Source organism: Patiria miniata, unplaced genomic scaffold (assembly GCF_015706575.1).
Source record: "Patiria miniata isolate m_02_andy unplaced genomic scaffold, ASM1570657v1 HiC_scaffold_9, whole genome shotgun sequence".
NCBI lineage: Eukaryota > Metazoa > Echinodermata > Asteroidea > Valvatida > Asterinidae > Patiria > Patiria miniata.
The window spans coordinates 3,596,321-3,609,222 of NW_024037076.1; the positions used below are offsets into that span (position 1 = coordinate 3,596,321).

General features: G+C 43.4%; 1 protein-coding gene across 3 annotated transcripts; it reads right to left on the bottom strand.

Annotated features, from left to right (window-relative positions):
- On the bottom strand, positions 1–12,273 carry LOC119720744. Of its 3 annotated transcripts, none has more exons than XM_038190575.1 (2): positions 6,255–12,273; positions 1–198 (listed from the first exon to the last, which is right to left on the bottom strand). In XM_038190575.1, the coding sequence occupies exon 1, from the start codon at positions 12,012–12,014 to the stop codon at positions 6,894–6,896; it is 5,121 nt and encodes a 1,706-aa protein (XP_038046503.1). In that variant the 5' UTR covers positions 12,015–12,273; the 3' UTR covers positions 1–198; positions 6,255–6,893. The 3 variants fall into 3 exon arrangements, with proteins under 3 accessions (XP_038046503.1, XP_038046501.1, XP_038046502.1); XM_038190573.1 differs by having other exon boundaries at positions 1–220; XM_038190574.1 differs by lacking the exon at positions 1–198 and adding an exon at positions 4,325–4,465.
- Between the last annotated feature and the right edge of the window lie 629 nt (positions 12,274–12,902).

Consider the following 12,902-nt stretch of genomic DNA (forward strand, 5'->3'; position numbering starts at 1 on the left):
TTACTGTATTTAGTTGTTTCAGTCCGGTAGCGATAGGGCGACATTGGATGGTTGGGTGTTACTCACACTGTCTTTGACGCGAAATCCTCTCTTGGGTACTTGGCAGGAAGACTTTTGGTTCGTTAAGGCGAGAAATCTGCTCACTGAGGCCTCACTTACTTGGGATTTCATCGGGTGATGCGTTCTTCAAGATCGTCCCTGCAGGCAAATTTGAAGAGTCCTGGGGGACAAAATGAGCAAAAAAAATGAATTTTGTATTTCTGGACTGATATAAGATCAGATGGTTTCATTTCGGCTATTTTTCTTGGGGGGGGGGAAGAAGGGAAAATAATCCTGAAGACAAGCACATCAACTTATGGTATATCTGGTAACACAAACAAAATAACACCCAACAAGTCTGTTTTTAAATTCTTTGTCGTTTTTGAAATTCAGAGAAACGACGGCAAGAACATGAACTTCCATCGAAAATTAAAATGGACACATTTTTATACTGGGTTTAGCCATTCATCCGACGCATTTAATTCAATTATAAAACAATTAGGATTATTTTGGGTAAATAATAGCACCAAAATATAAAGGTCAGCCTGTGTAAACGATGATGGCATACACCACCGGCCAAATCTATTTTTACCAACCGTTATTTAATTAGTTGGAAAGGGTACATCAAGGTCAATTCGATTAGGCAAACTATAGGTCGATTTCTGATCAAGGGTTACAAGCGGTTGCATCAATTTTATGCTAATAGGCCTACAGCAACTGTAAAGAAAGAAACTAGGTCTGAATTCAGTGGAGAATTGCTGCTTTGGCCAAAATATGAAAACAAGCAATTGCATGCGAGTTCAATTTCAAAAACTTTTGTACCAGGGTACATAAACATACTGATACCGTCCTTTCTCAACTATGTACATATGTTCATGTTATTTTTTTTCTGGACATTATTCTTCGTATTTCATTATCTTATGTTTTTTTTCTCGTGTGTCCTAGATCGTATTTGCCCCAATTATTTGGGTTTATCCGTAAATAAATGTATAATCGTAATGAGAACATCGTAATGAGATCATTATTTAATACTTTCACCCTGCAAGTTTGAAGCATTTTCATTTATTGGCCAAAATGTTAAAAACAAATTAATTCTAAACTAACTTTGGCCAAACACTGACTTTTCTCCATAACGCTGAAATTCCTTTGGAGGTAAGAGGTTTTGGAGACAAAGGAGCATCAATAAATAGTCAAACACTCAATATTTGTGAAGATCTATAAGTTGGGTAAAATTCGTCGATTTTTTTTTCTCAGGGAGACATTCCTGTAGACTTGTGCACAAACAAACAACAAGAAAACCCTCCCATCCCCATAGCCCCATTTGAAAATATTCCCAAGCTCAAACATTTTAAATCCAATACTCTTGTCGACCTAAAGAATCGTTTTAAGCATTATGCGACACATTATAATTAGTCATAGAAATGTAGTTAAAACATTAGGGAGACATTATAATTACTGTCTCCCCGATGCCGAGTGTATCCCTAATTTCAAACAATTTACAAAGGAAGTATTTCCCAGAGGTAGCATTTTCACTCAGAAACTATAACTATGAAAACCATTACCATAATTATCGTATGAATGATGATCCAAATGCCTCCAGAATGATCGTCGCATTTTGGGTGTGATTACAATTAATCGATCCAGTGATCCGTGGCGACCTCGTGAGCTATGACACCGATGAAGATACCCACTAGATTCAGTCACAGATGTCACGTAAAGTTGCATGTGGCATGGATATTGACAGTAAAGTGTGCACATTATTTGCTCTTGCAGACATATTGGCAGCCAGCCAGCCAGCTGTGGTTATCTTTTCAAAAAAGGTTGAATAGTTTCTGTGATTCATTTGTGTGATCGATTTTCAGGGAGAATTTTCACAATGAAAATGAGAACAACTGCAGCCTGATTCATTGTTTCGTTATGCAAAAATCGAGACCGACACCGGTTCAGACTTTGTAATAATTAAAGCAGTGGTCACACCCAAATTAATTAGACCATGAACGAAAATGAACTGGTGTGATTTCCTAACTCAAAGCCATATCGCGACCGACTTTTTACCAGAGATAGATTTAAAACAGAGTATAAAACACGCACTAGAAAATCGGTATTTGAATTTGAAAGACTTGAAATGTACACGTGTCATCGAATGAAATGTGGATTTTCAATAAAAGAGTACTTTCAGATAGACAGTGATGCATTAATTCGGGTTCACTTGATATAATTAGTTTTACAAGTTATACAGTGCAAAGAAGTAACGTTTCCACTATTGATACAAATGTCATCATTTGTCATGTAATCGATAAATCTGTCTTATTGTAATAAATTTCACTCGTCAATAACAGTATCAGGACAGTTATTTCCATAATGCATAATACAGGGTTCCCATTAAGGGTGATATACATGTACAACATTTGGAAACATAAACAATACAGAACTACCAAATCTTTAAAAAATACCAGGCGCGGATCCAGAGGCAGCTCTGTCAATTTTGTTTCCATAGAAATGCCTGAAAAAGGGAACCCCCCCCCTGCTCCGACACCCAAAATTCCCCCCCCCCCCCCCCCCCCGTTTTGATTTTACAGAGGCCAAGTGCCCGGAGAAAAAAACGTGTCTACATTTCAGATTTTGTTTTGCCAATAAAAAACCCACCCTGCGAACATTCCTGGATCCGCCCGTGAATACCTCACTTGACTGTAAGTGAAAAATAGTCTCAAGCATTCTGTGAAATCGTGGAACTTGGTGTGCTGTCATTTTCTAGACAAGTTAAATTTTTGTATCAATTTCCAACGATGGTCGGCCTTGGAAACTAAATCTATTTTTTTTCCCTTCAAATACTACCCCCAATTTACCAAATTTAGTTAGTCCACATTTTGTTTGCAATCGGTTACACACCCGTGATTGGGTGCAAGCCAGCTAGTCTGGTTCCCTGTCCCGACAAATCTCTGACCTCTATAAAATTGTTCCATTTCGTCTGAAGGTGAAGTAGGGTTAGGGAACAACACTGCAGAACAGCATTTATTTTACTTGTATTTCCAGCATCTATATGAACACAGACCTTTAAACAGGTCGGTGCAACCGTATTTGCTATAAAATACTAACACCCAAAATCCAATCATCTCTGCAAATTACAGCAAAAATAAATGTTGTACATGTATATTAAACCTAATAGGCCACAGACAACTTCAATTTGAGAAAATAACGTGTAATATTAGGGCATTACTACACGGCGTCGGTCGTGTGGTAATCATGACCGCAAAACAGAGATCATAAAAACAAGTCAACGATCGCGCAAACAACTGAAAAGTACACACTTGTATCGAGTCCTTGGCAACTGTATCACACCATTATCGGTATGGCGTCCGCGTTTCTTGTAATACCATATAAACTTCTATTTGCAATGCAAACTGGACTTTGGGCAGTTATGATATCGGGCTGGTAATAGGAGATGAAATGAGTTTTTATCAAGGAAGTCGTGATAATTTAGTGGTCGTTTATGGAGAACGGGCAAGATAGCAGGTTCATAATTATAAGATGTGTACAATGGATTGGCTTTACCACAACAACCTCTCAAGTGTACTTTTGGAATATCTGACCATGCATGAAATAGAAAAAAGCTTTGGTAATCTGCTTTTCATCGGGTGACTTTTTTTTTTTTACCTATCATTAAACTATTACGTCCTATAGGACACAGTGAAAGCAATTAATTACAAATTCTTTACGATAATTTTACTAAATCATTTGTTTTAATGAAAATTATATAAGCATGGTTCCAACACGGCCCATGGATGTGTAAACAATAACTGCACAACTAAGGCTAACCATCCCCCGAATTCCTACCACAATCCACTTTTTTTTTTTTAAGCGAAGGGAAATCCCCCAAAACAAAATAAATAAGTAAATAGAAGGGACATTTAAAACTATGAATGCACTCTAAAAAAGAAACAGTCAGATTTGACTAGAAACAGTTAATTTGACTACCCATGCAGGGTCAGCTGGGTGCAACTGAAAATCAGTCAATCTGACTAGATTTTTCCAGTCAGTGTTGACAAATAGCTATGCAAATAACTAAAATTGTAGTCAAATCCAACTACTTTTTTCAGTCATAGTATGGAACTTTGCATGTTTTTAAGTAAATTCCTAGTCAATTTTCAATCACTAGGAAAACCTGTCAATATTTTGACAGTTGTTTTCAGAGTGTACAAATAAACACGCTTGTCGTTTTCCGACGTGGATTCGTTAATAATGTTAAATTCTCCGTGACAGCTCAATAGCTCATTGAATGGCTTTTTGAAGTCATACCTTTTCTATCTATTCGTAAACGAAACTCGAGCCGATGATCCTCTTTGCATGATGCTAAAATTCCTCCAAGACATATCAGCAAGCAATCGAATTCAAGTTGTCCTCGGACCATTACCGCCTACACGCTCGGCTGAAAGAGACAGTTGTTTGTCGGTTTAAGCTTATCCAAGGCTTAGATTTCTCATTTGGCGCGTACACAGCGCGGAGGTTCGGCCGCGCGGGTTGATGAAAGGCGCATGAAATTCTACCCCGGCGTAAGCCAGACTAGGTAATGGCCCAAAATGGTATTATATCAGGATTTCTTGCCTTGGGCAACTTAATAATGAGGCTATTTTTCCACCTCGCGGTCTGCTGCGATTTCAAATTAGCTAGTGAGATGATGAAGGTATTGCTGTCAAGGATTATCGTATATTATAAGTCCATGACAGTGAAGTACGAATAAGATCCGGTGACAGGATTGGGGAAAAAATTAGACTGGCTTTAAAGGTTAAACATAAACAGATTCATTCTTAGTCTAAAGTTATGTCGACATTCATCGGGTTTCACAAAAATGAATATGGGCTTAGTAAGTATATATAACGAGGGATATAATGGGGATAACAGTAGCAATCTTGTTTTCCATGACGACCATAATAGCAGCGGTTGTACTAATGATAATGTCCACGCATGATGGGCGGTTTATAGGCCTACTAATGCTGCACTTCTGTTATGGGAGTGGCATTACATTATTGGAACATGGCACATTGCCAAGGTGTCTATTCAACGTGTCAATTACTGACATCTACAAAAATCACTCTTAGGTCTACTGTTCCAGATTGCGGCTATCGTAAAACGTTTAATCTGAAGAGAAAAAAAATCTACTCGTTAATTGGAACAACAGGTTCCGAAGTCCGATCGATTAATTAGCCGATTTTGGGCAGGTAAAATGACAGGTGCAAGCCAAAGTAAACACACCACACAACCAGACAATCTCTGCACAGAGTGTGTTCAAAGGACTCGTGCCGAATTGCATGAAGTTGTGTCAAAGGTTGGTGTGTCTGGATATTACCAGAATGGTTGGCTGGGCACCCGCGGCGTAAATTGGTCAAAATTGAGCGGTGTTTACGAAGAAACATCCACCCAAAATTGCTTTTCTTCTTGAGTGGATACGCGACGCTTATTGCACATTACGCCTGTTTATGGTGCATTAGGATTGTCCAAATATTTGGATGCGGCGCAGTTTTCGGCGATCAGTAAATATCTGCTCGAGGTTTCAGATTTATTACCTTTCCAATATTTCTTATGGAGCACGATCTGATGTAAATGAAATGGTTTAAAGTCCTGGCAAGAACTGTAGTTAAATTAAAACGCGTTATATTACACGCAATTTGGCAAGGGCTTTTTCGAAATATTGAACTGAAATTGCATAATTTTGTCAAAGAGGAAGTAGGCCTATTGACGATGTAAAGTTCATGACTGTTCAAAAGGAAATTGCTTTCTGTCACAAGGATAGCAACACAAACATTCAACGTGTTGTCTTAATATTGCAAGACTCGAAATTACATGTTTTCTGTATTTGTTTATGAGGATTACAATCATCGTGAGTGGATAGTTTTTTGTTATGTTCAATGAGCCAATCCAATGATGCCGAAATGAATTTCAGCAGAATTTTGTCAGATGAAATAGAACTGTGTTTGCATGAAATTGTGTTTTGATAGTGGTTGAAATAAAGTAACTAATACTTGATAATGTATTTTGTATTTTACGGACTAAAATCAACCTGTATATGAATAATTGTTGTATTGAATGAGCCGATCGACATCAATGCCGAAATGACTTTGAATTTGGTTATATCAGCAGAATTATGTCAGACGAAACAGAATTGTGTATTCATGAAGTTTGGCTTAGAAAGTCGTTAAAATAATGTTAAAGCAACTTACTTGATAATGATGATGATAAAAGTTGCTCCTCAGGCTGGTCTGCCATAGTTTGTTATCCGCATTCCCGCACGTCATCAACGTCTCCTTGTCTCGTTCCTTTTGCTGCATCCAACGCAACCCCTCAAGAAAAGTCCGTGGCTGAAGTGTCCCTTGATGATGAACGATCGCTTCCTCTGAGACGCACTGGGCAAATTTCCTCCGCTGTTGCCATGGTGATCAAAGTCTTATGATTCATCCCAGTAATCCAAGTGTTTTGTCGTCACAAAGTGCAACTGCCTCTGGTGAAGAAATGCCCCGCCGCCGGGCTTATAATCATTCTCCCATTCACCAATCTTGATACGAGGTGACAAGTTGATTACTACGTGAGTTTTATTTTTTTGGAACTAAGCAACCGGCAAATGCCGCACATCAAAACTGTATTTGTTAGGGGCATCTCAGTCTAGATTCGGCAAGAAGGAATGTTTTGAACAGTTAATTCTGCATCCAATAATTGAACATGCTAGACAAAGTGAATTAGGATTGTGTATAAAAAGCTTCGATGTCATTGAATAATGTGCACTGTATCTAAGCGAGTTTTGTGAATTATAATGATGAAGTCTGTAGTACAGATAATTTGACCTCTAGTGTCAAAGGTCATTATCAGAGGTCAGTGACCACCATCCCAGCCACATTCTCAAGTTTCTCAAGCTCTGCATCCAGGTCGATGTCTTCAAGGAGTTCTGGGTTGTTGATCCACCCTAAATCGTCTGGTTCCGCCTCGGGCATCAGCACACACATAAACCGTTTGCCAGTCCGCTCATCAAGAGGATAAATGGTGGTGGGTGTGAAATGCTCATGGTCTTCCACCCAGCGGCAGAGTTTGTCGTAAATCTCGGCATGTTGGTGTCTCAGGTTCACACCCCGCTGACGCAGCTGACGCTGAATATGCACAAAACACACCTGTCTGGATTTCCGGTCGAGTTCCCCGTCTCCCTGCGATCCAGACGGAGATGTAATGATGAGAGTATCGGGAACTGGATCCAGAGTTGTCGAGGTCGGATCTGAATGAGGGGGTATCAGACTGAGCTTGGCACATTTTTTGACAGCCGTATCTGTTTGTCTGGGCCTGTTTCCGCGATGCTGTTCGGGGTTTGCCATAATAGCAACGTTCAACACAAACTTTCTCTCCGGGTCGTACGTGCGACACATCTCAAGTAGAAACTTCATGTGATCTCCGAAGAGATCCGAAGTTTCCAGCTCACGTACGGTCGAGTACGTCGGTGCGCTTGGCAGAGCGTCAAAACCTCTCTCCGTGTAGTTCTCCGCGGACTCCGTGTCCGGAAAGATGAGCAGAATGGAGCCGCGTCCGCGTGATAGGTAACCCGTACGCGCAACGCGCGTCAGATCCGACTGCAGCTGCGCATTGTATCGACTGTGGTAGATGACATGCTTGCAGGCACTGTTGACTCGACTGAAGAGACATCGCTTCTTATGGCGGGGCCAGTGCATTTTTCTGCACTGCCTGGAGCAGTAGTAGGTGTAACAGTTGTGACAAGTCTTGAACGACTTACGAGCTTCGGCGAGTTCTTTCGTTTTGGCGCATTTCTTGTAGTTACATTTCACCATTATGATCTCCTCACCGATCGCGTCACTGCCTCCCTCCTCGTAACTGTTGTCATGGTAACTGTCCTCATAATTTCTCCGACCGATGACGATTGAGTTCAAGACGTTACCATCTTCGCTGTATAGGCTGTCGGCACTGTGGCTCTTGTCTGATGTAGACACCGGAGTGCTACCTCGACTGGGGCTCCAGGAGGAACTAAGATCGGGAGTAGAGCAAGTCAGAGGTGTGGACGTGGAGCTGCTCCCGCGATACCCACTACTGTTGAGATCCACGGCGCTGGCTGCTCGCTGGTAAGGCAGACCTAACAAACTATCTACAATCTCCTCCATTGTGACTTCTTTAGGAGGGATGAAACCACTTCCAGGAAGATAAAGCCCGGACCTGTTTCCTGGCTTCATGTGTCTCGATGTGATTACAGACAACACGGCAGCAAACTCGGAATCTTTCAATCTCTCCAGATCTAGTGGAGTCCATGAATTCGTCGTGCCGTCTACTACGGTCTCCTGGTCCGAGGAAGAGGCTGAGACCAGGTCATTGTCGCTGCGGTGTCCGGTCGACGGGCCACTGTCATCGTCCTCCAGCGACGTGTCGGTGACCATAATCTTGACAGTCGTTCTCCGAGGACTTGTATTTCTCGGCGAGCTCCTGGGTGACTCTCCCTCGCGATTGATCTGCGGTGTAACCATGGCGAACCTCGGAGAGAGTTTGACGTTTCTGCTACCGTCTGGATTGTACCGAGGGTCTGGTTTCAGCTCCTGGCTTTGCTGTGCCTCGGTGAGGAGCGAATAACTTTGCGCGTGTGGACTCTCCATGATGTTTCTACGAGGCGCTGGCGTTGGTGTCCACTGGTTCTGATTCTCCTCTATGGACCTGTAGTCTTCATTATCACCATACATACCACGTTGTGAAGTTGATAATGTATCTATGCTTCCCCTTTCTGTTTGACTGTTTTTGTCATCTCTGTCGAAAGGCACGCGATAAGTGTCCATTCCTCTGTTCATATAACCATTTTCATTCGCAAAATTGTAGTTGTCTGTTGCTGTTGGTCTGTGCTGTACTTCAGGGGAAACTGAGTGCAGGGGAACGGATTCTCTCAGTTCATACATTTGTCTCCGATACTCCATGTCGTCTAAGGATTCATCGGGAAGGCTTCCACTGGCAAAGAGACTATTTCCGTCCGATTGGATCTCGTCCAAGTTGTCCTGTGAGTCGTTGATATAACCAGTAACGAAGAAGATCGAATCGTACATATGACGCTCAAGTCGCTTCACAGCCAGTGAATCAAAATACGTGATCTGATCGAGATGGTCCCCCTCAGACTTACTGCGCGTGCGTAGACCATGCGAGGGCGATGATTGGCTGGGAGGGGAACCAGAGTTGACATCATTTAGTGATGTTGATGTTTGATTAAGTGATTGACCCGATAGGGTGTCATGTGCACTGTGGTCTATTTCAATGTCATCAATCACACTCGTGGGGTACTGAGCGTCAACTTGAGTCGACCCTATCGAACTTTGAGTCGGTAGTTCGGCGCACGAGAAGGCGTTACGGATCGGCTCGTACAACAATCGCTTCGGGAAATCTCTACGATATCTTGCCTCTGATTGGAAGGCGAGTTTAGTCGAGACGGCTGGTCGGTGATGCGTTGTTTCCTCGGATGAGGTCGCGCTCCAACAATCGCTCAGACAAGATGAGGGACTCCTTGTCATGCGAGGTTCTGAATCAGACTGGTTGTCAAGGAGATCCCGGGTCTGATCACTGCTCAAGACTCGCTTGTAGTGATTGGACTTCTTGTACCAATCAGGCACGTTCAGTTTCTCAAGGCTTTTTCGGATGCGAGCCCGTTGCTGGGCAACCACATCGCTCGGACTTGTAGCTGATGAAAGCTCTGAATCAGATGGGTCTGAAACAATTCCATTGCTTGAATCTTTCAACTGGTTCCATGGCTTGGAATCTGGGCTCTTTGATGACTTGTTTAGAAACAATTCCTTGGGTCTTTTTAGGGGAAGTCTCTCGGTCAAATTAGCTCGTATCTCATCGAGTTCAGTAGACCCACTTTGGTCTACTTGCTCGTCAATCCGATGAACATCTGTTGCGTTGTTTCCCGAATTCACCGCATCGAAAGAATTGTGTTCCAAACTGTTCAGTGTAATTGAATCTGCATCTTTGAATTCATGGCCTGTATTCAGAGTTTCATTTGTTGCATGTGACGTATCGGGTTCCTCGCGTACGCGTGCATAATCAATCTTCGCGATTTCATCCAGTGGTGTTGCATTTCGTGCAGTGTTAATGTGTTGTAAGCCGCTTTCATCAGACGATAGTTCTGTTGATAAAGTTGGTGTTCCGTTTTCGTAAGCTGATCCAGTTGTTACTGTTTGATCTGCGCTGGGAGGGTTTGCACCCAAGGTGACTCGGGTGTCTGGAGGAGTAACGACGAACTCACTAGCAGGTGTCGGATGAATTTCAACCTCTCCTACAACTTCCCCATTTGAATTGCCAGCTTTTGCTTGAAAGGTACTAATCGGACCCGGTGTGCTCCCCACGACTGTAAAGACACGAGAGTTGGGTTTGGTTGTAACTCGAGCACTGTCGTAATGACTAGCGAGTGACGGCAGCCTATTGTGGCTCTTATCTACTGAGTCAATATTTTCTTTCTTTATAAACCCTGTTCTTGTTTGCAAGTCAGGCTCAAGAGCCGCGTCGGTCTTTGTGTACCCTAACTCGACGTGTTTGGTTTGTTGATGTAATCCCTCGTTGGCATTTGTCGTGGGTTGCTTGGCGCCTGTGCGCGGGGCACGCTCCTTCGCTGGTGGCTGGTCAATGTCCGGTCTTGCTTTTATAACCTCGTCACGTGGTGGCGTGCTTGTAAATGGTGGCACACTTTCTGGTGTTGAAGGGGAAGAAATGGCATCCTGGTTGTTTTTACTTACACCAGTGAGGTTTGTGCGTGGACGGGGTATTGGTCTTTCCCTGACGGTGATTTGTGATTTCTCCATATGGATTTCTCCATTTTCACCTCCGTCATCTTTATCTATATCAACTCGTACGATTTCAGCCTTCAGTTCTTCCTGGCATTTCTCCGGTAGGAGGACCGTGGAGGCGAGCGTTTGAACCCACTGCGCAGAATCATTTTCATCACTGCCACACCCATGTTTTGAATATTCACAAGTTGTATCGTATTCGTGTATCTGGATATCAGGAACACTCATTCTCTTTTCGTGGTTTTCGAGCGAGAGATTTAGAAGCGCAGCCTGTGGGTGATCCAATTCCGCAGCCAGTGATTGGCTGGAAGTTTGCCCATCGTATAAATATTCATCGTTCAGTTCTCGCGCTGATTGGTACGCTGGCCACGGTTTGCGCTGCAACACACCAATCGGCGTACCAGAAAATCCAGTGATTGCTCTCTTTCTTGCCTCATCCACATGGCTAACATCTTCATATGTGTAAACGGCACTTTCAGATGCACACTGACTCTTTTCAGGTGTCTGGGTTGCCAGCTCACTGAACTGAGAATCTAAGTCCCTATCCCGTGGCAGGGACGGTATACCACTTGACGATTTCGAGAAATACCAGTTGGGGACACGAGATCCTCTTTTAGGGCTCTGCTTGGGTGTTTTTGGTTCATCTTCCTTCTCTTTACCTCCTTCTGTATTCCCTTCTTCCTCTTCTTCGTCTTCCTCGTCTATACTCTCGAGTGATGTCGGCCACTCTTTAGACTGACCCGACAGTGACCCCTTTTTCCTTGCAGGTCTTGGTTTCTCTCCTGACGGTGGACTGCCACACAGATCCTTGTACTCATCGCAGGAGATGATATCACGGTATTCTCCTCGTGATCCTGGCATGTCCTTACCCTCCGGCTCCCGTTTGCTCGTACTTGCTCCCCCGTCAACATCATCACCATTGTTCCTCCCCAGCGTGTGCCCATCTGATGTTACCCTGCATTGCCGCTCATTCCCGCCCGGTGACTCCCTACCCGCGGGTCCTGTGCCGGTGCCTCCCGGCCTGGAGCTCTCCCCCGAGTCCGGTAGGTTCTTCAGTATGTAGACAGCAGTCACAGCCACGGCGATCAGAGCTACGGAGATCTGCGCGATGAGAGTTACCGGGGCGACGCCCGAGACAGTAACCGCGACTTCCCCGTCCATTCCCGCCGGATCCATGGTCACAATTCCTGCTCTCCGCTGCTATCAGTCCACGCTACATCCAACACAATGCATAGCACGTCAGTTTGTAACTACACCAGCCGCTGCCATTACAGAATTCGTTTCGATTTTTAGTCCACATGCAACCGCCATGTGTGTTATCTTTTCCAACCACTGTGCGTCTGCTGCGAGCTTTCGATCCACTGATGACGGCTCGGTGCTGCGCTGAAAGCGCCGTTATACGTGAGCAACGATGAAAGAGAAATAGCTAGATAGAGAAAATGCGGGAGACAGTCGCGGTTGCTGGTAACCTCCGTTGCCAGTAGCAACGCGCATATGAGATGGACGGTTGATGATGACAGCACAGTACTGCCCCGAGATCACCATGCGATTATTTGATCATGCACGTATCATGCACGCAGTCTACAGCCCAGTGTGTCTCGCCAGGAAAACAGTCCTGACGACTGCAGTCCAGTTTAAACCCTTTCATGATAATGAATCTATACAGAATATGAAACGTGTCACAACGCCCCTTCCTTTTCAACAGTATAATAACAGATTTCATTCATGGTTAATATCGAACCAAAAAAGTGTTATCGATTGAAAGCTGAGCTCGGTACTGTCGATTTCTGTGATATTGTTTAATTCGATGGACAATTCTGTTCCATGTGCTAAATCATTATGAGGGTAGTGGTTAATAATTAATGACCTGCAGGTGGATGCACTTGCTGCATGGAACCGCGCACATCCTAGACCGACCCGCCCCTGTTAGTCATTAAGGATCTGAAGAAAAAAAGACATTATCATGAAAGATATAAATTTATGCGAAAACACGAATACTACTTGTCCAATATCGTGTGTGTATCTATAAGACAGTGAAAATGAATGACAGGAGTGCAGTGTGTT

Excerpts from the sequence above, each read along its gene's own strand:
- LOC119720744 (XM_038190575.1), bottom strand. The coding sequence starts at position 12,014 with ATGGATCCGGCGGGAATGGACGGGGAAGTCGCGGTTACTGTCTCGGGC.